At 41.0% G+C, this 24,284-nt stretch overlaps 2 protein-coding genes across 3 annotated transcripts; one reads left to right on the forward strand and one right to left on the reverse strand.

Moving 5' to 3' along the window:
- Nucleotides 1–112: 112 nt before the first annotated feature.
- On the reverse strand, nucleotides 113–9,712 carry LOC112558009 (macrophage mannose receptor 1-like). Its single transcript, XM_025228186.1, has 5 exons — nucleotides 9,531–9,712; nucleotides 8,308–8,455; nucleotides 7,932–8,073; nucleotides 1,113–1,303; nucleotides 113–764 (listed from the first exon to the last, which is right to left on the reverse strand). The coding sequence occupies exons 2-5, from the start codon at nucleotides 8,360–8,362 to the stop codon at nucleotides 589–591; spliced, it is 564 nt and encodes a 187-aa protein (XP_025083971.1). The 5' UTR covers nucleotides 8,363–8,455; nucleotides 9,531–9,712; the 3' UTR covers nucleotides 113–588.
- Nucleotides 9,713–12,653: 2,941 nt separating this feature from the next.
- Nucleotides 12,654–24,041, forward strand: LOC112558100 (sodium- and chloride-dependent glycine transporter 1-like). Of its 2 annotated transcripts, XM_025228304.1 has the most exons (15): nucleotides 12,654–12,674; nucleotides 12,983–13,106; nucleotides 14,857–14,997; nucleotides 15,137–15,268; nucleotides 15,444–15,744; nucleotides 17,218–17,350; nucleotides 17,557–17,691; nucleotides 18,475–18,578; nucleotides 19,051–19,175; nucleotides 19,988–20,100; nucleotides 20,812–20,940; nucleotides 21,373–21,472; nucleotides 21,748–21,848; nucleotides 22,079–22,237; nucleotides 23,465–24,041. In XM_025228304.1, exons 3-15 carry the CDS (start codon nucleotides 14,868–14,870, stop codon nucleotides 23,585–23,587), a joined length of 1,785 nt encoding a protein of 594 aa, XP_025084089.1. In that variant the 5' UTR covers nucleotides 12,654–12,674; nucleotides 12,983–13,106; nucleotides 14,857–14,867; the 3' UTR covers nucleotides 23,588–24,041. The 2 variants fall into 2 exon arrangements, with proteins under 2 accessions (XP_025084089.1, XP_025084088.1); XM_025228303.1 differs by lacking the exon at nucleotides 12,654–12,674 and having other exon boundaries at nucleotides 12,800–13,106.
- The last annotated feature ends 243 nt before the right edge of the window (nucleotides 24,042–24,284 follow it).

The raw sequence follows: 24,284 nt of genomic DNA on the forward strand, positions 1-24,284 counted from the left end.
TGACCCTTTAGATAGGCTCGAGCCATGGTTCAAAGGTGACTGTAAGATATAGCTGCGAAAGTGACTCAAACATAGTCTTTTTTCGCATTGTCTTTTATCGTATTATTTTTTTAAATTATTTTTGAAGAAAAAAAGTCATCTGCGACTAGTTAGGTATTCACATATAAAAGTAGAGAAATAAGAGAAAGAAAAGAAGATATCGAATAAATGAAAAAATAAGTACATTTTGTTACGTTTTCTTAAGCAGACACTCAGAAAAATTAAAAATATTGCTACCGATGTAATAGTGTTTGTTGTGGGACAGAAAGTGTGCTGCTGGAGAATATGAGAGTACGGGTGCTTCTTTCTGTCATTCAGATTTGTATTTGATTTTTTTTTTTTTTTGGTCTGTGATTTCTTTCTTTTGTGTTGATTCGCGACATTGAAGCTATATCCGAGGTAAATAACTCTTTCGTTCTCGGTGTGCTGCAAGAGGAGTATATAAATTCAAAATAGATTGATACATGGAGTAAGGTGGATTCAAGGTGGTTGCAATGGAGCACACTCATGGAGTGAGGTGGGTTCAGTCAGTACCGTTGGTAAGCCTTTTCACCAGTCTCTGCGGCCCACCCCGAAGCTTGACAGAGCCACCATGGAGTTGGTGCGGCAGCAGGGCATCTGGAGGAGTGCGACGATGAGGAGCATGACACCGAACATCACTCCGAAGCCCATGGACAGTCCAGTGACAGCCACCTGTGATGTTATCGCTTTTCCGTTGCTCGCAGCTGAAAACAGAGCACAGAAAGATAACATGTTTTGCACGGAAATTCCATCTTGTCCACCCAACCGCACTAACTCACAGGGTGCGGAAAACTTGTAAAAAAAAATGCTTAACTATTAACATCCACAAAAAGACTGAAATGAAAACATGAAGAGAGCCACAGTTTGGAAGACTTGGAGATGAAGGGATGCAAACTAAAATGTTAGTTACAGAAGACAAGAAACAAGAAAATATTGATAGCAGCACCAACCCATTTCCCATTTTAAAAAAGAAGAAGGAAGAGATTTAAATAATAAGAAGAACAAAAAGACATTCAGAAAAAAGAACATTTGATGTACTTTATTGTACTCACCACCATTCTCGCACAGGAAGAAGAGACTAGCCGAGCAGTTGTAGGTCTCCCACATCATGTCCGAGGGCCGATATTTCACACACTGGGACTGACTGTTTGGCTGGTCCTGACCCCATGCAGTGAAAACTGCTGTCGTAGTGTCTGTCCACTGGTAGTTAGAGTTCGCCAGTCGCAGTCCGATCCAAAACTCCCTGAACAACACAAAACAATGTTATTCCACTATCATTTTAAAAAAAAAAAAACTCTGTCGGTAATAACTCTAAAATACAAATTTCCATTAAGAATGGATAGGATTACTAAGTTCCAGACTCAGTTCATGTCAGTGTGCTGTCTGAAAGATTGACCAGAAGGATGTATGCATGTAAAGCTTTAAAAGAAAAATGCTGTTTAAATAAACTAGAAATAGCCGTTCCATAAAAGCTTCGATTAATCGCAGGAAGAATATAAATTGTTCAAGGATGCCACCTGACTCCTTGTCACCTGTAAAGTCTCTGTGCGTAGGAATCGATATAAAGTGAATGTTTGTAAAGTACTTCGTGATGTATTTGTAGAGGGTGTGATACTGGAAATGTACAGAGTATGAAAACATGGCAGTGAATGTTCGCTGTAAATTTACATTGAAATAGTCAGAATCATTAGAATGAAGGAAAAACGTGTTTCTCTCTCTCACTCACTCACCCAATGTCTCTCACTCACATACTCACATACACATCCACATACACATACACATACACATACACATACACATACACATACACAAAGCACGTTTCCTCTCTCTCTCCTCCTATCTCCATGTCTCCCATGGTCACTTGGAACATCCCGTAAATATGGATAAATAATTACTACCTTCATAAATATCTCATCATCTAATTTTCTGTTGTGTTTTCGCATTCGTTGTTTGGTAGTCTAGTGACTTAGAAGATTTTGCATCAATAGGGTGAAGATAGATGGAAAAAAATGTTCTGCTTCCTCCCGTACTTGTAAACAAAGAATTCCATTCTTTCTTTCTCTCTCACTCCTAACGATATCACAGATGAATAAAATAAACATGAAACACCCAGAGTTTTGATGTGTGTGTGAGAGAGAGAGGGAGGGAAAGAGACAGAGAGAAAGACAATACAGAAAGAACAGAAAGCTTCGCTTGTGGCCACAGCTCTGTGTGAGTAAAGCTGAATGACAATGTTTTGTTGACCCAAACACAAAAAGTCTTTCTCTCCACTTTATTGATTTAGTGTGGAACGGGGATGTGTGGCAACAAAACATTATATGTGTTACTGAAAACTTAAATGATCCTTCCAACGAACCGATAGAACGGTTGTTTTTTATCGGTATCCAGTCAATACTCTTTGTGTTTGTTGAATACAGATAATGCACAAAAGGAGATTAAAGACTTGTCACTATTCTTTTCAACCTTCTCTTTCATCCCTTTTCCCTCTAAACTCTAGGCATTAAATTATTTATACATTTCATCGTGTTTCTTCTTCTTTTTCTCTCATTCATCTACCTGTTCTCCTTCCCATTCTTCGTCTTCTCTTACATCAATGAAGATTAACGTTTTTATGTAAAAATCTTCAGGTGTGGAAAAGGAGACATTAACATGCTTTTAATACGATTATATATGTTATAATCTATAGCACAGATGTTTTGCTATAAAATATGATTTAGATATAATATAATATCTATGTTGAAGATGCACGATTGTTCAAAAACACAATCTCATTTTCTCAAACTGCGAAAGAATTCGTTTGTCTTCTGTTCCCAGTAGGAAATTGCGTTACTGCCCTGATCGGTACCCAGGACCCTCTGCGGCAAAAACTGTCACTCGGCAGAACTCACTGCCCAAGTCCGTCCTCCAGGAATGTGTGAGGGAGAAAGTGGACGAGGCAAGCAGAATGAGTGGTGGATGAGTAACATCAAGGAGCGGGCAGTGCCAGGTGGAAGACATTCTGAGGGTCACATACACTACTATCACTGCATCTCATTATGCCCACCCAGCGACTTGTCACAGTTAAGGGACAGAGAGAGAGACACACACACGTCCTCACAATGCCCCCTTCAATGGATCACACGTCATGCGCAGTAAAACTTCATAGCGAGTCTCTTGGCAGCATTCAGCGATCTTCATCTTGCAGAAGCGCAGAAATTTATGTCTTCAAGTAAAGCAAACAAAAGCTGACTGAGTTTTTAGGGGACGTACCAGAGGATCAATATTGAAAACCGCGACGAGCAGAAAAAAATACTAAATTATTCAGTTCCCTACCTATTTTTGGCACGCGACATTTTCTGTCGTCGAGATAACAAGCGCTCAGTGAAAGCAGATAGCACTAGATTAAATAAAACAAAAAAACAAACAAACAAACTACAGCTTCAACATGTATTGCTTTGTAATTCTATCACTTTTAATTGATAAACGCCTGTCATGTTCACATATGTCTGTAAATGCAAAGAATATATCGGGGAATGCAAGGTTCGATATCTGGCTCAGGCAGATGGTCAGCTTTAGCCGCTCCATCCCTGCTGAAACAATCATCCCAAACTGGAAGACTCTCCATAAAATCAACCATACAACGAGAAACTGAACAGTAAAATAAACAAGGTTCACTCAAACAATGATCGCAAACTACTTAAATTTGGGACTAATTTTTTTTTATAAAATGCATTTGCTTACAATTCCTGTGGCAGAAACATAACACCAGTGCAGTCCCCTTAAGCACGGAGTAAAATTGACACCACTCAGTGAATCAGGTAAAATCTTGTTTTTCCACTGCCAAGACGAGGCTCTGATGTTTACACAAGTTGTGTGCACAAGTGTTTGAACGGCGCTGTCTGTTGCGTGGAAACAACTGCTGGCTCGTCTCATGTTTGAGGACAAGATTTGATATAAAGGCTAAATTCTTATCTGTGCAGGCAAGCATGATCGATGCAGTTTCTCGGAATCTGCTCAGCCTCCGTCTCTCACATCCTTAATCGAAGAATCAGAAGCTGGAAATGTCCTCCGCGTCCAGTGTCTCCATAGGTCAAGACTTGACCTCAGGAAAGCAGTTGGTCGGTCAGGAAAACAAATCTACTTCGTTGTTGACGAATTAGATGGCGAATCAGAAAAAAACATGACTTAAGAAAAAAGATGTATTTTTGTCAGTAAGTCAAGAGGAAAAATCCACTTCTTTGACATTCGGATTCCACTTTATTAGTGAATGCGGAAAAGAGAATTCACTTCTTTGTCGGTGAGAGAAGAAAAGAGGATCCAGTTTTTGTCATCAAGGAAAGAAACCGACTTCTTTTTCAATGAATTTGGAAAAAACAACTTTATTGGCAAATCGGCAAAATTTATGTTTATTTGTCACTGTGAAAGCTTTGAGTATGTGTTAACATGGTGTTTCCCAGTCAGTGAGCCCACTACTGTGGCATTGCTAGAAATAAGGCCTTTGCCTCTTTCTAATCCCATAATTCCTTTATTCAAAGGCTTGTTCCTTGCAATGGAAGTAGAGGATTGATGTTTGTTCATTTACAATTTGGGAATTAGTATCGTATAAAAAATTAAAACCAACCGATTAAAAAATAATCCTGCATTGAGGTTAGTGTTTCAACCTTAAAAGAAGTAACTGGTTGTATGAGCTGACGAGTTGTCTGAATGTGCCTTGAAAGTGGAATAAAGGACACTGTTCCAATTTCCTTGGAGTGATACACGAAATGGGGAAAAAAGAAACTTCGATAAAACCTGACAAAGCACTAACGACGACAATGAACTCGACAGCAGCCAGTCAAAATGCCAAAAAATGAAAGGAAAATGTACTGCGGGTGCGACCTGGTGGAGCGTGAAAGCACATCAGTCATGCTTGATCTGGCATCTGGGTTTGGAAGGTACCAATCGAAGTCACACCAAGTGGAACGGGGCAGGCAACAGCTGTCACTTTGAACTCACAGCTTGCAGGAGTTGGGTTGGTGCTGGGGAGGATACACTGAGAAACTTGGTACAACTCGGGCTCGACTTTAGGTCTTTTTTTTTTTCTTTGCTTTCTTTTTTTTCTTTCTTTCTTTTCCTTGTGTCTTTATTTCCGCTCCCTTTGAACTCGCTTATCTCTCATGCTCCCTCCATCTCTCCTCCTCCTCCTACCCTCTCTTCTCGCTCAAATAAGTGCATTGACAATTCAAGTTATCTTTATTTCCACTCCTTGATAGAAGAAGTAACAATGACACGTCTGTCCTTTAAAAAAGAAACTCTACACCTAGCACAACAGTTTTTGTAGATTCCATCCACTGGAAAGTACTACCAAAACTGGAAACCTATGCAGCTGTCAACGGTGTAACACGTGACATGTAGACACCCTGAACAGAGATTGCAATAGCCACAGGGTGGGAGATGTCAATGTTAGGAGAGAAAAACAATGTGAAAAACATTTGTAGCGCCTATCTCATTGCATTTTCTCTCGTTTTCGCAAAGGGTGACAGACAGAGGAGGAAAGAAGGGTGAGAAAAAGAATGCTGTATAATGCCAATGACTTAAGGTCAGGAAGGTGCAAAAAAAGTTTCGAACGCTTTTACTTCCCCAACGGTCCATCATGTCGTCATCATTCACTGCCCGTATTTCTGATCCTTATTTTTTATTTCATCCCCATGGTCGTTTGGAAATCGAAAAGTCAAACCAAGATTCAAAAGATCGTAATCATTTGTGATTTAATGAAGGTTTACCCCCAGGCCAGAAAGTAACCCATTGATTAACGTCCAAGGTACTGCCTTGCCAAGGTAATGCCACTGTTACTTTGTTGGGCTGGGTACTTTATGAGCTTTTTTGTTCGGGTGTTTCTTGAGGTGGGTGAGTTACTTCGATTGTTCCTTCAAGGAGAAAGAGGGGAAGCGAAAGTGGGAAAATGAGCAAGTGAACGGCGAAGTTGTTTTTGCCGTAACCTCCATGAACCTCTTATTTTTAACAGAATCACCATTAATCATGCCTGTCGTCTGCTAGCGACTCTATGGAAAGAAATAGCCCGGATAACAGAAGTACCCCTTAAAGTACTGAAGCAATCCTTCCATAGCATCACTATAACTCGAGTAAATTAGAAAAAAAACTCCCCAGACATTGAAGTCTCGTTAATTAATAATTACTGATAATAATGTAATTTTTATAGCACCTTTCTCCACCACAGAGGCAGGCTCAAAGCTCTTTACAAAAACAGCATAATACAATAATAACAACTGCTGGAGGTACAAGGTCGGGACCCGATAAAGTGTGAGTTATCACAAAGAAGTGGAAAAAATCCATGAATCAAGAGGCAAAAATAAAGACACTTCTCATTGGGAGTGCAGTCTACATCCTGTACATCCACAGGTCTAAAGATGAAGTAGAGGATGTAGCGATCAAGCACAAAGCCCGAGGATGAGAAAGTGTGACGAGTGCATCATCCACAGACTAGAAACAACAAGAAAAAAGCTTGGACATGATGGCAATGGCAAATAATGGGCTGGAGGAGACGGGTAGTGGAAGAAGTGGTTTACATGTCCTTCACTTCTCAATGTTTTTCGCAAGTTTATAAAGCAGGATTTGAACAAATGAAGTCAGAACATACCGAACTACGAAAAGGAGACACCAAAATCGACGTAGACTCCTAGGAACGAGATAAACAAGACAGAAGTCCACTCAGACCCACACTCACACCCGTCCCAGCTTTTGTGTAGGAGTCTGAAGACGCCAATGAATGTCCAGTGAAGACAAAAGTTTTAGAGACTAGCAGCGATCGGTTGGTGGGTGAGGATGGTGAGAGACAAATGGCGACTAGGTTAGACTTGTCTTTTATATGTTGGACCCCACCGACAGTGCAAGAGCACAGTTCGTTCCATCGGTTGGTCTGGTCGGTAGCAGAATAAGTTCAGCCGTTGTAGTCACTGTTTGTTCACAGTCGGTAGCCAAGAACAACAGATGTGGTTTGTCTGTAAGGTATGCACAGCTGATTGCATTGTGGTGTTGGACACCGCTGTCATTACTAACAATCATAGAGCGAATTGTTTGTTTTCTGTTCTGAAATACACACGCGTATTGACCTAAATTCTAACTACTAACATAAATAAACAAGAGAACTTTTAGCATATGCTAAAAAGGCGTTATCTAAAAATACACGAGTATCCTTTCTCGAAGTCTTGTGAGGATTTCGTCTCTTTTCGAAACCCAAATACTGTGATGTTCAACAATGTTTATCATGTAAATACAAAAGAATCTTTCCCCCGATTTACTGGATATTATGTAAAGAATCAGACCTACTCACAGGATATTCTATAAGGAATCAGACCTGTTCGTTGTAGAGTATTTTAGAAATCAACCTACTCATTGAATAGTATATAAAAGCATACCTACTCATTAAAAAAATAATTTTACAGTTTGGTTAGCTTTTAAGAAAATGTATATGTCCTCAATGTAAAAAAAAATACGTGGATAAAAAATTTTTTTTTCATTAAAATGTAAGTTGTTTTTTAAAACAACAAATAGAAATCTTCGCCTATTACCATCAGGAATGAGGAAAAGTATTTTAAATTAATAAACCAAAACGCCACCAATTATTTGTACATTCATGTTGTGTGATAAATACTGTAAAATACACCCAGCAAGTCTACCTTAGTCATGGCACGTAACATCCGGGTATTTTAAATCATAGTACTCAGAAAAACAGCAGAACCATTATGAAATCATAGTGACAAGAGAAAAGTCACTTCTACGACCCACCACCACCACCACCACCACCACCACTACTATCATCATCATCTTCGTCGTCGTCGTCGTCATCTTCGTCAGTAACAGAATGACCGCTAAAAGAAAGAATTCTAGCTCACATGTTTATAAACTGCTTCATCCTCTGGATCCTCACGTGCTCGATCATCTCGTCGACACGGGCGAGAAACGTGCCCTGGCTCTCACACCTGTCCTGGGCCTCGTGCCAACTGACGGCCGTTTGGAAATACTGGTACTTCCCTCCTGACACACACACAATAAACAAGAAGCGAAACAACATCAAGAACATCAACAGACGTGTGGTAATCAACTAAATCACATGTTGAGAACTCTAGCACCGGCAAAAGAAGAATTACTTTGAGACAAGTTCTCACTAAAAGAACGAGATAATAAATAATAAAGATAAAGGTAATAAATAGTCCTCGTGTAATTTTCTCTCTTGTCGAACCGTTTGGTCCAAGCTGTTGTCTTACTCACCGAATGTGACACTAAGGTTGACGAAGAACAAGACCAGAAACATCACCATCTCCATTGTTCTCTGAGGCTTGGCCGGGTGTGTTCCTCGACAGCAGCAGTCAGTCGTCACGGTACAGGAAGCTCTGGAAAAGCCTTCTGATTCTATTTTCTGAAAATAAATATACTTTTCACAATATCTTTTATAGCATAGCCTCAAACCTTTAAATAAATTTAGAACAGCTATCTTGTATTGCACCTCGTCCTCGTACAGTGTTTCAGGACATTGGTGTTTGGTCTCGCCAGGGTCTGCACACCTTTCACAGGGTCTGAAGCATATTTCGCGCGTGTCGTCTGCAGTAAAATACTCGTTAGCAATTCATGCTCTACGTGTTCAAACTTATCCTAAAATTTTATATCGTGCATAAAACTCCATATCTTTTGCAGGTAAAAGCCTTTATCACTTAAAATATCATGAATGCTCGTGGCAAGGTAGCTTTACAAAGAAGCCTAATTCTTTTTATTATTATTATTATTTAAAGAGACTGCAATCTTCCCAATATTTTAGCCCTTTTGCGGAATTCAATATTGTTTTATTTATGTGCTTACATAGGAATTGTTCAACTGATTTAGAGATTCGGACAAAAGTATACTAGCTTCATTTTTCTCACGTGATTCTCGTAACCTAAAAATAACCTGAATTTTATCTCGTTTTTACGTGCAGTCATGGCTGTTCCCCTCCATATGAATTGTAATTGAAACCACATCCCAGTGCTTCAGCTGATATCATGCACTTGCAAAATTATGTGCTGCTATCGAATTGTCCATCTCAATGCCCCATTTTGGTTTACTTCTATAATATAGTTTGAGATGCAAATAGTTCATTATTTTAAAAAAATGTGGGCATCCGTTTCGTCTATTAGGTAAATCCAAATGCGATGACGAACGAGGAACTCTGAAGAAAAACCCAAGCAGAATCTTTTGACATGAAAGTATGATACATCCTTCCCTTCTCAACATCTTAACAAGTTTATAAAGCGGTAAGCCACTACAAGAAAATAGGCATACTCATGTCTGTATCTCTAATTTTTCCATATAAGCCATCTCTTATTTGAAATTCGGTTGATTCCTATTTAATCGAGGCGATGTCTAGCTGTTCTCATCGTTGCTGCCATTAACCCACACAAAGGAGGACGAAAGACAAATAATAAATTGTGAAACAATTATCCCACAAAAAACAAAATTACCTTTCCTCAAAATACTACTTTTCGTTTCAGCATATTTCTCCTCGGTTAGCCACACACAAACAAAAGAAAAATCCCTCTCAGGAAGAATACTCTTGGAGTGTCCCGCAGCCTCCCCACTGGACCACCAGAAGGTGCGACTGCCACAGCCACAGGCCGCCAACGTTGCAGCCGCGGTGTTGTCACCAAAGTTCCAGCTCGCGAGCGGACCAGTAGCAAAGCGACATTCCGTGCCCGGTTACAGAAACACCGGATGCAGTCACGGCAGCTTGTTTCTGGCAGCCATTGTGGTGTAAAAGTTGTCAGTGACCGTTGAACCGCAGACACTGTACAAATGGCAGATCATTGTTGTTGTTCTCTGCTTTTGTGTTCCAGGGTTAGAGAGAGAGAGATGAGACCGGAGGCTGGTCGTTAGAATGGAGTATGAATCTATAGACTGAATGATTAATGTGGAACCATCTTTTTATTCAAATATGTTTTTGTTTTACACAAATCTGCCTGCCATACTCACACACTCATGAACTCACCCATACGCGTACACGCACGCACTCATGCCAGGTTAATGTCTCTGATGGAGATCATATATCCCGCTCTCCTTTCTAATCGTTTGTGTGTAGACCGTGTGGGGGGGGAGTGGAAGGGGACAGGCTAGAATGGAGGCGGGTTGTCGCTTGAGCAAACAAATACACGGCACTTACTAATTTTTAATATGTTTGCAGAACTTCAGACGTTTTGTTATCGACTGTAAGAGACAGCTCGTAACACAAATCAATTCTGCTTTCAAAAGGTGTTTGCTTTGAATAAGACCTGCCAGTGGTCATTGCAGAACAGACGCAGACCACACCAACACCAGGCACGTCAACAACAGCTTTTTTTCCGTATCGAGCGCCGTCGCCCGCTGCTGTGGCTGGCCGATGATCACGGCTCATGGCGGCGAGCACAAACATTACTCCTGTATCTAGAACCCAAACCTGCGCTAACTAAAACATCCTAAAACCTGTCCTTTGTCCCAAGTTTTGCCTGTCGGTCGCTTAGGTCGAGAAATGAGGACGTTCACGCCGCGGTCTCCGAATGAGATGAGTATCCTCACCTAAACGAGGTTTAGCCTGGAGACCACGTGATTACTCGCTGTACGACCTTCGTGACGTATGAAGGTTCTACTGAGTTCAAACTAAGGAACACGAGTTTCATTGTTGTACAACTTTATGGTGTGTGCTGTGTTCTATTGAAGGAGTTTGTCCTGACCTACAGAGAGAGAGAGGCTACATGGTCACTGCATTGACCGAAAACAAAGTGACTAGTGAAAACAATGAGAGAGAGAGAGAGAGATATGTAGTGCTACATTTATTGATTTGATAGTGGGAAATCGTATTTCTTGTATTGAGGACTCGAACCCTCTCACGTGTGTTGCGTATCTGATCATCATCTGTTGATACAGGCATCGAGCATTAGCGAGCAGACAGATTTATTATGCGAAGGTTACAAGTAGTATTTTGATCCAGGGTATTCATTTTCAATGTTTATTCACACACACACACTCACCATCCTCCTGGCTGTGACTAGTCTGCTGCTTGGTCGGACCTCGATATAGTTAAGTGTGAGACGAGCGTTGGCATGCCGTAGACGGCAGTTGTTCATCCCTAGTGGGGATGGGTTGGTGTGATCGTCTCGTGGAGGTCCTGTGCCAGGCAGCAGTTACACACGACCTGGACAGCTTCAGGCAATCGTTGTGTTCTTTCTTCAAAGAATTCACGATTGTTTCTAATAACTGTATTGTGAGATGCATCCGATTGTGACAAGCTAATTCCTTCCTTCTTTCTCTCTTCCTCTCTCTCTCTCCCTCCGTAATCCTAGTACGACATGTTCAGCAGGGTGGATATTGGGGAACCAAGTAACTGCGCCAATAGTGAATATAAAGGCTTCTAATTTAAAATAAATAAAATACTAGGTCAATACCCAGTTAAACCGATATTTTTAATTGGTTCTTCTGTAGAATAGCGGAAGATGAAGGTAATCCTCAAGATACAAGACTTTCATAAAAACACAGTAACAACAAGACACACCCTCGGTGACTATCACTTGTATCCATCCACGAATATCTAGGGAGAAAAAAGTGTCTAACGCCCAACCCCGACTGCTTATATATCCTCTCCCATTGAATCTTCCAGAACTTAATGCTGCACCTCATCTGTCACGTGACCGCATAAGGTTATCCTGCTTTGACCGGTAAGCCTGATTAAATGAGTTCGCCCAGCTCTCCAGCTCTAAGCTGCCGCCATCTTGTGTTTGTGAGTTAGTCGGGGGGGGGGGGTTGCCCCTTCCCCCTCTGTCTGATCTAGAAAACCCAAATAAAAGTCAAGCCACCCATGGGGCAGTGGGTCGAGTGTAGGGAGTGGGAGTGGGGCTAAAGGTTGTTGAAATCGGGGCGTTTCGTATGCGGCCCCTCAAAGAAGAAAAAAAAAAACAAACGGGTCGCCAACATCCTGTGCCTGACTGACAATAAAAAAAAGATTAAAATGATCACTCCTCACATTCACAGCAGCTTGCTCAGTTTGGAGTACTTGGTAAAGGAATGCGATAGTAGCAGTGCTACCACAAACTCATACAGCATTACTCCCATAATCCTCTTACCTAACGTTCTTCTGATGTGGGAGTGCCCATTACTACTTGATAGAATAAGGGTAAAGGTCATCCCCTAACCTTTTCAGGTCGTTGTGGGAAGGACAAGCTTTATGTGAGGGCAGTGCCATCTTCTCTTCCTTGGTACCTTACCTTCCCCAACTCTCTATGGAGTCCGGTACCTATTCCCGCCAGCTGGGTTGACTAGAGTGTGCTGCGCTAACCGGGCATTGAACCAGAGCGCTCTCAGTTCGAACGCCAGCGCTCTAACCACTCGGCTCTTTGCTTTCCCATGAAGGAATAGGGGTGCTGCAGAGCCACACTGCACAGTCGTAGAAAAAGTTGCAGTGTGTGAGTCGGGCTTTACACACCCAGACAGTGAAACAAATCTGCATCCACCAGCTATCAACATGGACTTTTTGTTAAATGCATGAACATGCATTAATTACCTTTTGAGCCGGTGATTACTACAGTTTCAATGACATGCAGATTCCTCCTTCTGCAACTGGAGGGCAATCTGGACGGGAGGTAAAGTGTGAGGTTGATGCTCGTGTCTGTACATATGAAAAGATGATTTCTTTCTTCGTGTGTGATTTGAATTCTTTCACGTTAGTTAATTCAGTCTTCTACAAACCTCTTGTTGGGTTTGTGGTATGTCATTCTAAAAATTATATTTATGCCCTCGTGTTTTCTAAACATCCTCGTCAGAGTTGATTCAAGACGCTACTGTTCACACTTTGTAGTTGAGACCAGCGCCTCCAGGATAGTATAAAAGTTTCAGGGAAATCTGAGCTTTCCCTCATCTTAAGTTTTAATCCTTATATTTTCTTTAAAAGGGGAAGAAAAGTGCAATGGCCAGGTCCTGGATCAGATAAAGTAGGAAGCGTGTGTAGGACTTGTTGGAAACATTTGGCGAGTATACTGGACACAGAGAGTTTGCGGTCATTTCCAGTCCTCAAGGTAGGTGTAACATGGAAGTGCCAGTACCCGAGCATTTTTACCATGTTTTGAAATGTCTGTAGCTTACAGAATTGCCGCTTTCTTGAGGGTGGGGTGGGTAATACACTCAACATTTAAAGTACCCATATATTGCGGCAACTTTCATATCTTTCATCAATGGTCAGACAAAAAAATTGACGATATTAGGTAATGAGAAAGGGAGGCATACAGAACAAAGCCTGTTCTCAAACACAAACTGTACCCCGCTAATATACATATATATATATAAACACAGGACTCACATAAAAATCCTTACAATTGTGTTGAAATCTTCGTTTAGCACTTTCGTTTGAGTTGTTTTTGTATGACAAAGCATGCACTGCAACCATAACAAACGACCACAGCGATGACTCTTAAGCTTCAAAGACCGGTTTGACAGGTGAATGTCTGTTGTGGAACTGGTTGTCAGCAATCGCTTGCAGATTTAGGATCCGTCTGGACAAAAGACTGCAAAAACGTGATGCTCTTCAGGTGTAGTGGTATTCATGTAGCTTTTTCATACAGGATTTTTTTGGGTCTGTTTTCTCATGAGGACAAGACACAAAACATTTTGCAGATTGTGTTTGCTATTGATTCGTTCTTTTATGTGTTTCAACCGTATGCTTTCATTTAAAAATAGAAGGTAGGCGTGTCAAATATAAAAGGAGGTATTCAGAAGGTAGAAAGTGAGAGAAAAGAAAAGACAGAAGGTTAAGGGCTGTGTCAGTGTTTGCAGCATTTTCTACGTTTACTCTCCGCTTGAATAAATTAAATGCAAGAACTTGTCTTCTGTGAAATTATTTAAAGGACTAGTGGTGTCCATTTTCTTCTAATAATTGAGTAAAGTTTATTAATCCTGTGTCTTTGGAACAGAGTGGATGATAGGGAGACAGATGTTCACAGATTTAAAAAATAATATCTTCACGGGTTTGACCTCTTTGCAGCTATTGTAAGTAGGCTGTGCATCTGGAAGAGGAGCTGATGGTGGGGAATATATATACATATGAAAAACAGTATCGTGTACTGAGTTCAGTCAATTTTATTTAATGTTGAACTCTTGTAGATCTTTAATTTTCATGTTTCGAAAAGAAGGGTTAATAGAAATAATGGACGGAGCGCGCAAGAAAGGCATCTCCTGCGCGTGGTTGTCCTTTCTTTTACGCACGCGCACACAAGAGAGGATATTGTTGATGCCCACAGACAAAGCCGCTTATTAGTCAGTTAAATTGATTATTTTTAAACCGACTCCACAATCCAAGGAAATCAAAATGGTAGAGACTAGGCTGTCCGCCACCCGGTTCCGTATAATCTACCAAAATGGATTTGTGCATGCAGTCTCTTTGTTTTGAGGTTCAATTTTCTGTCAACAACAGCTGAACTTATGTTAAAGTGAAATAAATTTGTGTGTATGCGTGTGCGTTTCTGTGTGTACGAGCGTGTATGTATGTGTGTATGGGGGATGGACACTCGTGAGAGAGGGAGGAACAATGTCTGTGTGTATCCGTGTGCTGAGAAATGGAGGCCAGATTTTTTTTTTTGGCGCATGTCCATCTTTAAGACTCAAAAGAATCCTTTGATGGAGAGTTGGTAGATAGCAGCAACATAATTTCATATTTACTTTAATGTTAATTGTTCTGCAACAGATTTGTACGTATTTCTCTTGCTTTCCTGCCTTTCTGATGTCTTAAGTGTTGTTGCCATGAGTTTTCTTGTTGTTTCCTTGTTTGTTCAGGTGTATTCACCATGACGGAGGAGAAGGCACAACGAGGCAACTGGGGCAATTGGTTCGAGTTCTTCTTTTCTATCATTGGCTGCATGGTGGGACTTGGCAATGTCTGGCGCTTTCCTTATGTCTGCTACGTAAATGGCGGAGGTCCGTTTGAACCTGATCGATGTTAACATGACTGTTTTTAGTCAATTTTTAATTATCATTTTACTTCAATATGTATGACTTAACCATATTTTAATCAGTTGTAATAATTGTAATTTCTACTGGCGTTTCTCGTTTCCAGCTGCGTTTTTAATACCCTACCTCATTGCCATGATACTCTGCGGCGTTCCACTCATGTTCCTCGAGCTCGCCTACTGTCAGTTCTCCAACCTGGGACCTGGCAGGGTGTGGGTGGTGTGTCCTCTCTTTAAAGGTAAGCATGGCCATATATTTTTTCAAAGAATATCGAAACCGTTAATATAGGCAGTGTAGATGTACTTTGTTGGGTTTTGTGTGTGTGTGTGTGCGTGCGCGCGCACTTGCCTGTGCTTATTAGAAGATAAACCTATAAACTACCCAGGTTATATCCTTTGGTCTACCCGTTTAAGGTATAGGATTCGGCATGGTCCTTCTGACATCGATGGGGTCAATCTACTACAACGTGATCATCAGCTGGGCGTTGTATTACTTAGCCGTGTCCTTCAACTCTGTGCTTCCATGGACCACCTGTGGAAACTCCTGGAATTCCCCAGACTGCATAGGGACGACGTCTGTTTCTAATTCGTCTTCGAGAATACTACTCGAGTCGAACTCCTCTCCTAACAGCACAGAAATGACAACACTCTTGCACAACCTTACAGCGACCTATGAAGTGAGGAAGACGCAGTCTTCTGTTGAGCAGTACTGGAAGTAAGATCCCATTGTGTGTTAAGTGTGATCGTATCTCATGCTAGCTAGAGTTTATTTTTTATAGCCACAAATGTCGTCTTTATCATCAACATCGCCATCAGCGCCATCGTTATTATTGTCGTCGTCGGCCTCAGTCAACAGCATCAAATTTCTGTCGAGTCATCTCGCTTCTCTTCCTTCTTCTGCTATCACTCGTTAACAATAAAAATATAGCATGTGTGTCGAATCTGGCTGTGTGTGTCACAACACTTATCAAATTAGCAAAATTAGAAAGATAACAACTCTGCACAATGCATGGCTTGCTCCAGAGCAATGCTTATATTACATAGACTTTGCGGTGGTCCTCTAACTCAGTGGTTCTCAAAGTATTTCGGACCGCGGACCACTTTACTCACTTTACTTAAGTAAACAATATGGCGGACCACCAAGGCCTAAAAATCACTCTACTATGAATTTAACATTTAAATTGCCGCATTTGTTTCATTACAATTCAAAACTAAATGTCCTTTTGTGACAGCAGTATAGTAATAAGTTGACATAAAACTACGTATACCTCGTTATTTGTAATTAAAATGTTAATGCGAGGAATTCATCACTTTAAACATCACTTTGCTGACATATGACCACTGCAGCCGCGGACCACCTGACCTATGTCCACGGACCACACTTTGAGAACCACTGCTCTAACTAGTTTCGAGGAAGCCATCTTTTTAATGTGTACTAAGCAGGTTTAAACTCACATACATTCCTAATTTGTCATACCTGGCAAGCCAACTTCTTTAGTTTCACATCCAGAGAGAAGGAACACGCAGTTAAAACGCTATGAAAAATACTCTATGCCCATGTTTCTTTCAACTATTTAAGCCGACAGCTGGATAATGCTAATAAAAATAAGAACCAAACAGAAATTGCAACTCAATTTTTTTAACAAAGTCTTACACGGCGAAACTGGCTAAAAGTCAATATAAGCGAAAAGGAAAGAAGAAAGGGATGAATAAGGGGAAAAAACGTTCGCCATAGACAGTATCCAATAGGTTAAAGTTCTTCCCTGAGCCAAAGGGACGCCCTGTAGTCGCAGACCTTTGTGAAGGCAAATGCAGGTCCGTGGTTATATCCGTGTCCTTTGTGCGATCGTCTTTGGAACAAAAGGACGAGAGACCGGAAACTTTTCAACGCCCATCCAGCGAAGACTAGGTCCTGGGTTACGGCGGAAGTGTAAAGACGGCGAAATGAAAAGGGTTGAGCTCCTTCTTCTACAATGCCATTCCCTCAACAAAGCTCGTACGGGAGTTTTACTTTTCATTTGCATTTTCGTCCTTTCACTTCTAAGCTAAAATAACCTTCAAAAGTGTTCCTTTAAATTACAAAACTTCGGAAGGTAGATAAGATTTGAGACACAATAACCTTACACAATAATTCAGGAGGTTACGGAATCTAGCGAGGTTGTAGGTGGCGCAAACACTTTATTCACAGCAATCACGTGCTGCAGCTGACAGACAGCATCGACAATCTGGGGGTGATACGGTGGGAGCTGCTGCTGTGTCTGCTGGCTGCGTGGCTTATATCTTTCATCTGCCTGTACAAGGACATCAAGACCTCCGGCAAGGTATTCCTGACACACACACACACACAAACAAGCATACAGATATACGTATATCATCATCATCTTCTTCATCGTCAAAAATATACATGCTGCATAACTTGCTTACTGATTGACAAGAGGAAGGTATGTTGTATTCGTCGGTGTCATGTTCTCTACCTGCACATCCTCAGCTTTTATAGACACGATTTCCATGCGCACCTGTTCCGTAGGTGATGTACGTGGCGGCCATACTACCGTATATAGTGCTCTTTGCCCTCCTCATCAGGGGCGCCATATTACCAGGAGCACGTGATGGAGTCATCTTCTACCTTGTGCCCAGGTGGAATAAACTTCTGGAATGGAAGGTAAGAGTTTTTAGACTTGCTAGCTTCTCCCTATTTTTTTTTAATAGATAGAACAGATACTCTAGTATTCAGACTGCATATCAAATACATTTTTTTTTTGTACGACAAGAACTTCGTTTATCTCAAACAACCTTTCAGCCAATTTAAAAGATGCCATCTTGCTCACTGGTCTTCATGCACTTCAAAGCATCGGTCTTCATGCACTTGAGAAGCATGTCTTTTGTTTTTTTAATATCCGGAAAGAAAAATCAGCCAATCAAAACGCGCTGAACAATCACGTGCTGACGACTTTCAAAACCATTGAAACTGGCGGTTGTGAGGTGCTAATAAAAATAAGAACTTGACTGAGCTCTCTACACATATCTTAACGGTCATACACAGCGAAACGTGTTTACAGTCTGTTAAGTATGAACTTTAAACTTTTTCTCAGACATCATGTTAAATTATAACAGACTTTTAAAACATTTGTTACTGAAGACAGTTAATATTATTTTTATGATTGTCTGAAGGAGAAGAAGTTTGTTAAATGTACGAATATTGATAAAATGAAGCATGCGTGCCTTGTACGACTGGACAGAAGACTGCAGTAAAACCTAATACCTGTATATTAATTAATAATCCGTGGTGTTAATAGCTGCGGTAAAACATAAGACTTGTATATTAATTAATAATCCGTGGTGTTAATGTGCTGAGGCACATAGTGCACGGAGTGAATCGAAGACAATTTAAATCATACACAGAATTTTTATTTAATTAAGACGACGAATAATCCTTATACATCAGGTGTGGATGGCAGCAGCCGCTCAAGTCTTTTACTCAGCCGGAATAGGTGTAGGAGGGGTGTCCACCCTGGCTAGCTTTAACCGCTTTCACAACAACTGCTACAGGTGAGCTGAAGTTTATCATTTCTTAAAATTACTTGACGTGTGTATCACTTTTTATCCTTCTCTTTCTTTGTGGTGCTTATAATTTAATGAATGTGTAAGTTCAAAATAATATTTTTAAAATGCTTTTTTCATGAGTAATTGTAAAAAGTAAAGCGAACGCAGCATGGATTTATACAGGGCTTTATGCCCGGCACTGACGGTCTCCCATGTAAACAGATGTCACACCAAGAGAGAAACATGTTGGAGGCGGGATTCGAACCCACGACACATGATTCTATCATGGCGACAGACAATTTAGCCACTACGCCACCACCTCCCGAAACGGACAATGTAGTCAAGTTACTTTAGGTAGGGGGAGAGGGAAGTAATCACTTATCTAGGAGTCAGCATCTGCGGTATTTATCTCCTCTTCCCCAAAGTAGTCCTGTAGTCACACTGGAAAACTACTTTACATTCTCTTACTCTGTTGCAGGGACGCCATGTTTCTGCCGATTTTGGACGCGCTGACCTCTGTCTTCTCTGGCTTTGTCATCTTCGTGTACCTGGGCTACATGGCGCACCTGCAGGACACCACCGTAGAGAACGTCGTCAAACAAGGTTCAATTTCCTCCTTGCTGCCAAACTTCGGAAACATTTCCTATATTAACTTTTCAAAATCATTACAAACCTCAAAATACTACTACCATCACGTCCCCGATATTACTACACTTCAAAAATAGTTACAAACCTCAGTCGATCTTGCATCCATTACATGCTCAGTCTTACCAAACGTCCGAAACGCTACCTGAATTACTTCCTCCTTCATGTCAAGTTTGTAAACAATTTAATTTACCTAAATGAGCAAAATCCTACCAAACTTTCAAAGCATTACCCGCCCTAAAAGCACAGTGTAATTCATATAAACATATTTACAAAATATTTCTCCAAGATGGTAAATGTTTGTCTACATTAACATTAACTATTTGGTTACCCCTCTTCTGTTCTAAAGATACACACCTACAAACATCATCATTCACTGAACAAGGGCAAACCTTGTGATGTCATGCTTGTATATACCCCTAATTATCACCCGGCCTTCTTATTGGCTGTGGTCTTGACAAAGTAAACGTGTCCCATGTACAGTCCTTATGTTTCCAGTGTTCACCTCTCTGTTGATCTAAATAGCAATACCTTTATACGCGTACATCGAGAACAGAAGGGGAGTATTAATCCTGATTTGGAGAAATAGAATCTCAAACAGAATTATCCAGTATTTTTTTTAAAAATTCACTCCACTAGACCTTCAAGAACTGCAAGTGAATACGTTCCCGATCATTAGGATGAATATGTACCATCTCTCTAAGTTTTTCCCTTTGTCCTTTTTTGTTGATGTTTGTGAATAAATGTCTGTTCTGGTGTTTTTGGTGCAGGTGCAGGCTTAGCCTTCATTGCTTATCCAGATGGTCTGGCCTCCATGCCGCTTCCACAGCTGTGGTCTGTCCTGTTCTTTCTGGTCCTTGTAACTGTGGGCCTGGACAGTCAGGTGCGAGGGGTAACGGGGCAATGTCTACATCGTCACTTTGTTTTGAAGGCTGTAGATGGGGCAGGGTGGGAAAAACAAATGATTGTGACAGTCTTAGAGGGCTAGGAAAGCCGACAGAGCTCTTACCGCATGGTTTTTCATTAGAAGATGATAAGACTAACATCCAAATTGGAAGATGCTTTGTTTGTATTTTAGTATCTACAACACGAAGACAGATGAAAATTTCGAGGGTCAATTGTTCTTTTGTTTAAAAAATTTGTTCTATCAACTTCTAAATAAATAAAGAAAGAAGAAAAACATGCTTTACCTCACCATCAAAGCCTAGCTCGACAAAAATATAAACAAACAATAATAATAATGATTGTCTCAAAACAAAGAGTTCATTGTGTTCACGGATTGTGTAGCTACTCAAGTTGAGATGAAGGTGAATGCCATTAAAACAGATGGTCGAGCAAAAAAAAAAAAAAAAAAAAAGAAAAAGAAAAAAAAAAGAAAAGAACGCAATCAAAATACTATTCTCATTTTTCTAAAGACAAATTAATCAAACGTGACTTTAATTTTGCTTTTATATGAAGCGCCTCTCTGACAATAATGAATGTTTACATAATTATAGCTGCTTGTTTTAAACGTTGAGAGTGACAGCACTTATCTATCAATTTCTTTTTCATCAGCTTTAAGGTGACTATATCGGAATGTTTCTGTCGTCCACAGTTTGTGCACGTGCAGACTATTACCACGTGCATCGTGGACAACTTTCCCCAACTGAATCAGAAAAAAAGATGGCTGACACTAGCGGTGTGCGTGATTGGCTTTCTAATGGGGATCCCTTTCGTAACCCAGGTAACGCAGCACTACGCTTTTTATTTTCTATCACCACTCGTGAGAAACGCTTTACAACATTTTGGTGCTCGTGAGATGTACAAAAATCACCCCTCATGATATTGTTTATGTTCAAGTCGTCACACCAACAAAGAGGGATCGAGAAGTGTGGAGTAAAAAAAACAAAACAAGCAAACAAACAAAAACGAAACACCTTCGATCTGACCGCATTACGGTTTTTGCCAATTAACTTGATCATTTTACAAAGATTGTAATTGCAATTTCATGTCTTCTGTAGTTGTTGACCAGGTTTTCCAGAAGACACAAATCACACACACAAGCGTGCTCACGTACAATGATCAGTTAATTTAAAATCGCCATTTTCATGGCGTATTGAACATGAGAAATTTGGTGATTTACAGTCTTTACTACCCGTTTCGATTTTCTGCGCAGGGTGGTGTGCATATCCTCACCCTGTGGGACTGGTACGTCGCCAGTTTCTCAATCATGTTGCTAGCGGCAACAGAGTGTCTTGTACTCAGCTGGATCTACGGTACGCCCTCGAATATCCTTATATAATTTATTTGTCCCTTCAACGATCGGAGAAACCATGTTTGAGGCCACACATCTCTCTAAGTAGCTTAGTTCCGACTGTGGAATCTCAGAATAAGTTTTATTTACATATAAGTCACTTCAACTTCCTTCCGTGAGTTGTTTATAGAAATACATATTCAGTTCAGGGTGGATAAACTGTCTTCACTAGCATCCAAAGAGCCTCCGCATGCAGTGGACAATAAATGTTAAAAGCTTTTACTGTTATTGTTGCAGGGTCTGGCAAGCTTTATGCTGACATTGCCATGATGATCGGTTATCGCCCGCATGCCCTTTGGCATTTGTTCTGGAGAGTGCTCTCCCCTGTCTTCGTCATGGTGAGACGAATCGCGCGGAGATGATGTGCGCGTGTGTGTATGAAAGAGATATCACGCGTGTGTGTGAGAGAGAGAGTATACCTGTATATAACCGTGGGCGGCTGAAATCGTGTGCGTTTTCATAGAATCTTGTCTGTTCCAGTCCCATCAAGTTCTGTCTTAGGCGTCTTGTCTTAGGTGATGAATTTTTTGAATAACTGTAGACATCATTGTTTTCCTCCATTGATCAGGTGACCTGGACGTTAGGAATATTGTCCTGGAAGCCTCTAGAGGGATACCCAGGATGGACAGTTGGTTTTGGGATTCTTATCGGACTTTTGCCTCTAACACCTATACCCATCATGGCTGTCTATGAAGTCGTAACTGCACCCGGTGGTTCTTGTCTAGAGGTAAACATACGATTTCCTCTCTATGCTCTAAAGTAGGGGTGCGTAACCTTTTATCCTCCGAGATCATTTTGATATGAATAATATCATTCACGGGCAGCGCTGACATGTGAAACAAAATTGCGATTCATAATGGTTCGGTGATTATATGCGATCGAGTTTGAGCTAGATGCACGTTTTATTTATTCCAACAGGTATAAACAGAGAAGCTTTCGGGATAAATGTAGATCAATGGAAAATGTCTACATTTGTCGTCAATCTTTTGTGCTTCAGTGGACAATACCAACCTGTCCCGGATACACTCGATCATACCTGCCAGATCCACTCACTTATTCATACAGATATTCTTTTACTCAAAACATAACCTGTCTCCTACAGGCCGTCTACGTTGTGTGAATTCATTCATTGCTCTCTCTCATATACAATTCCACAGGGAAAACAACGCCACTAAAGGTGAACATAATCAATCGCCGATTTTCACAAGGACAGTATAACTCCTCTAGGGCAGACCTGGGCAAAGGCCGGCCCGCGGGCCGGATCCGGCCCGCCTCCTGTCTCTGACCGGCCCGCCCACCGGCCCGCCCACCCGCCCGCCAGTATATGTACTATATATACAGTATTGGGTAAAACTGAGTTAACTGTATTAGTTCGGCCCTCTGAAACCATCCTGATATCTCATGCGGCCCCTTGGGAAAATTAATTGCCCACCCCTGCTCTAGGGGATGGGTGACCTTACTCTCGGTTCGCAGCGCCGATTCTTTGGCCAGTTGTCTCTCAAGGTAGCCTACGAAGCTTGTATCTTTGACATAGCTAGCTAACTTTATAACAAATTACAACCGATTAACAGGCATACAAGTATCTATATCGAAAAATGGCAATAACATTTTGAAAAATCCAGAGCTGTGCAAGCGTGCTCGGAAATCACTGCTCCTCTCCCTACACACAGCATGGCAGTGTCTCGATGGATAGGAAAACACTGACCACAAATGCTCATTCAGCTCTGTCATTTCGACATGCTAACGCAGTCGCACTACTTTCACTCTTTCAAGCTCGCTTTGTCACCCAACCGTGACACTATACCTATTCGCGTTTTATCAGAAAATGCAAACCATTTATGTATGCCAGAATACGAGTTTATATGTTTGTCGGAAAATAAGCATCCTTTTGTGTAATATAGAAAATACTTCATCATTTTACCAGAAGATACGTAACCGTTGTGTGTTTCACCAGAAAATACGCATCCGCTTGCGGCCTACACCAGAATGGAAACCAGCGCTGTCCAAAGACGATGGCAGCAGCGAGCTCGAGACTCTCCGTCAATGGCAACACCACGACGACAGTGCTGTCGTTTGATGTAGCTACATCGTTCGTCGCCATCTTGAAGTCCGACTACACCACGATTCAGTCCAAAATTTCTGGTGACGAAACCGAGTACTCAATTCAAACCAAGAGATATCCAATGAGGAAATGTAGGATATATATAGTTGAGGTTTTTTTTAAGACACGAGTTGCGTACTTTTGTTGTTGTTGTTGTTGTTGTTGTTGTTGTTGTTGTTGTTGTTGTTGTTGTTGTTGCCGCCGCCTGTCCCATGGCATGTTCAGCTTAATTTGGGCACCGAAGTATATCCTTTAGAACAACCTTCCACCCCTGAACTCCAGGTGTGGATAAAAAAAAAAGGAAAATATATGTGACCGCGTGCAGCTACCTTACCAGCAAATTGTTAAAAATTATAAGAGCTGTAGTTGAAGAATTAATGATAATGCGATCCTCAATCCTGTAACACAAAATAAACACTATTTTCGGAAAGTTCTTGCCTTATTTTTAAAGAGATGATTGCGGTCATCATATGACAACGGCCGTTTCATCAAACGGATAAATATAATTCATCGACAACGTGAAGAGACTGCGTATAAAAATAATGGATTTAATTTCGGACCGCCGGGATGAAAATCATCATTGGATTTTTCTCAACAGCATCTCTCCATCCCCGTGACGACGTTGTTTGGAGGAAGCCTCTGATGTCTGAAATCATCTTTGCAAACAATGGGA

The sequence above is a fragment of the Pomacea canaliculata genome, linkage group LG2 (genome assembly GCF_003073045.1).
Source record: "Pomacea canaliculata isolate SZHN2017 linkage group LG2, ASM307304v1, whole genome shotgun sequence".
Taxonomy (NCBI): domain Eukaryota; kingdom Metazoa; phylum Mollusca; class Gastropoda; order Architaenioglossa; family Ampullariidae; genus Pomacea; species Pomacea canaliculata.

What these genes read in the sequence shown, in the direction of transcription:
- LOC112558100 (XM_025228304.1), top strand. Translation starts at nt 14,868, where the DNA reads ATGACGGAGGAGAAGGCACAACGAGGCAACTGGGGCAATTGGTTCGAG. An exon ending in CTGCTACGTAAATGGCGGAG is followed by an intron (nt 14,998 to 15,136) that starts GTCCGTTTGAAC and finishes TCTCGTTTCCAG; the next exon opens with CTGCGTTTTTAATACCCTAC. An exon ending in GGTGTGTCCTCTCTTTAAAG is followed by an intron (nt 15,269 to 15,443) that starts GTAAGCATGGCC and finishes TACCCGTTTAAG; the next exon opens with GTATAGGATTCGGCATGGTC.
- LOC112558009 (XM_025228186.1), bottom strand. Translation starts at nt 8,362, where the DNA reads ATGGAGATGGTGATGTTTCTGGTCTTGTTCTTCGTCAACCTTAGTGTC. An exon ending in CAACCTTAGTGTCACATTCG is followed by an intron (nt 8,074 to 8,307) that starts GTGAGTAAGACA and finishes TGTGTGTGTCAG; the next exon opens with GAGGGAAGTACCAGTATTTC. An exon ending in ATGAAGCAGTTTATAAACAT is followed by an intron (nt 1,304 to 7,931) that starts GTGAGCTAGAAT and finishes TGTGTTGTTCAG; the next exon opens with GGAGTTTTGGATCGGACTGC.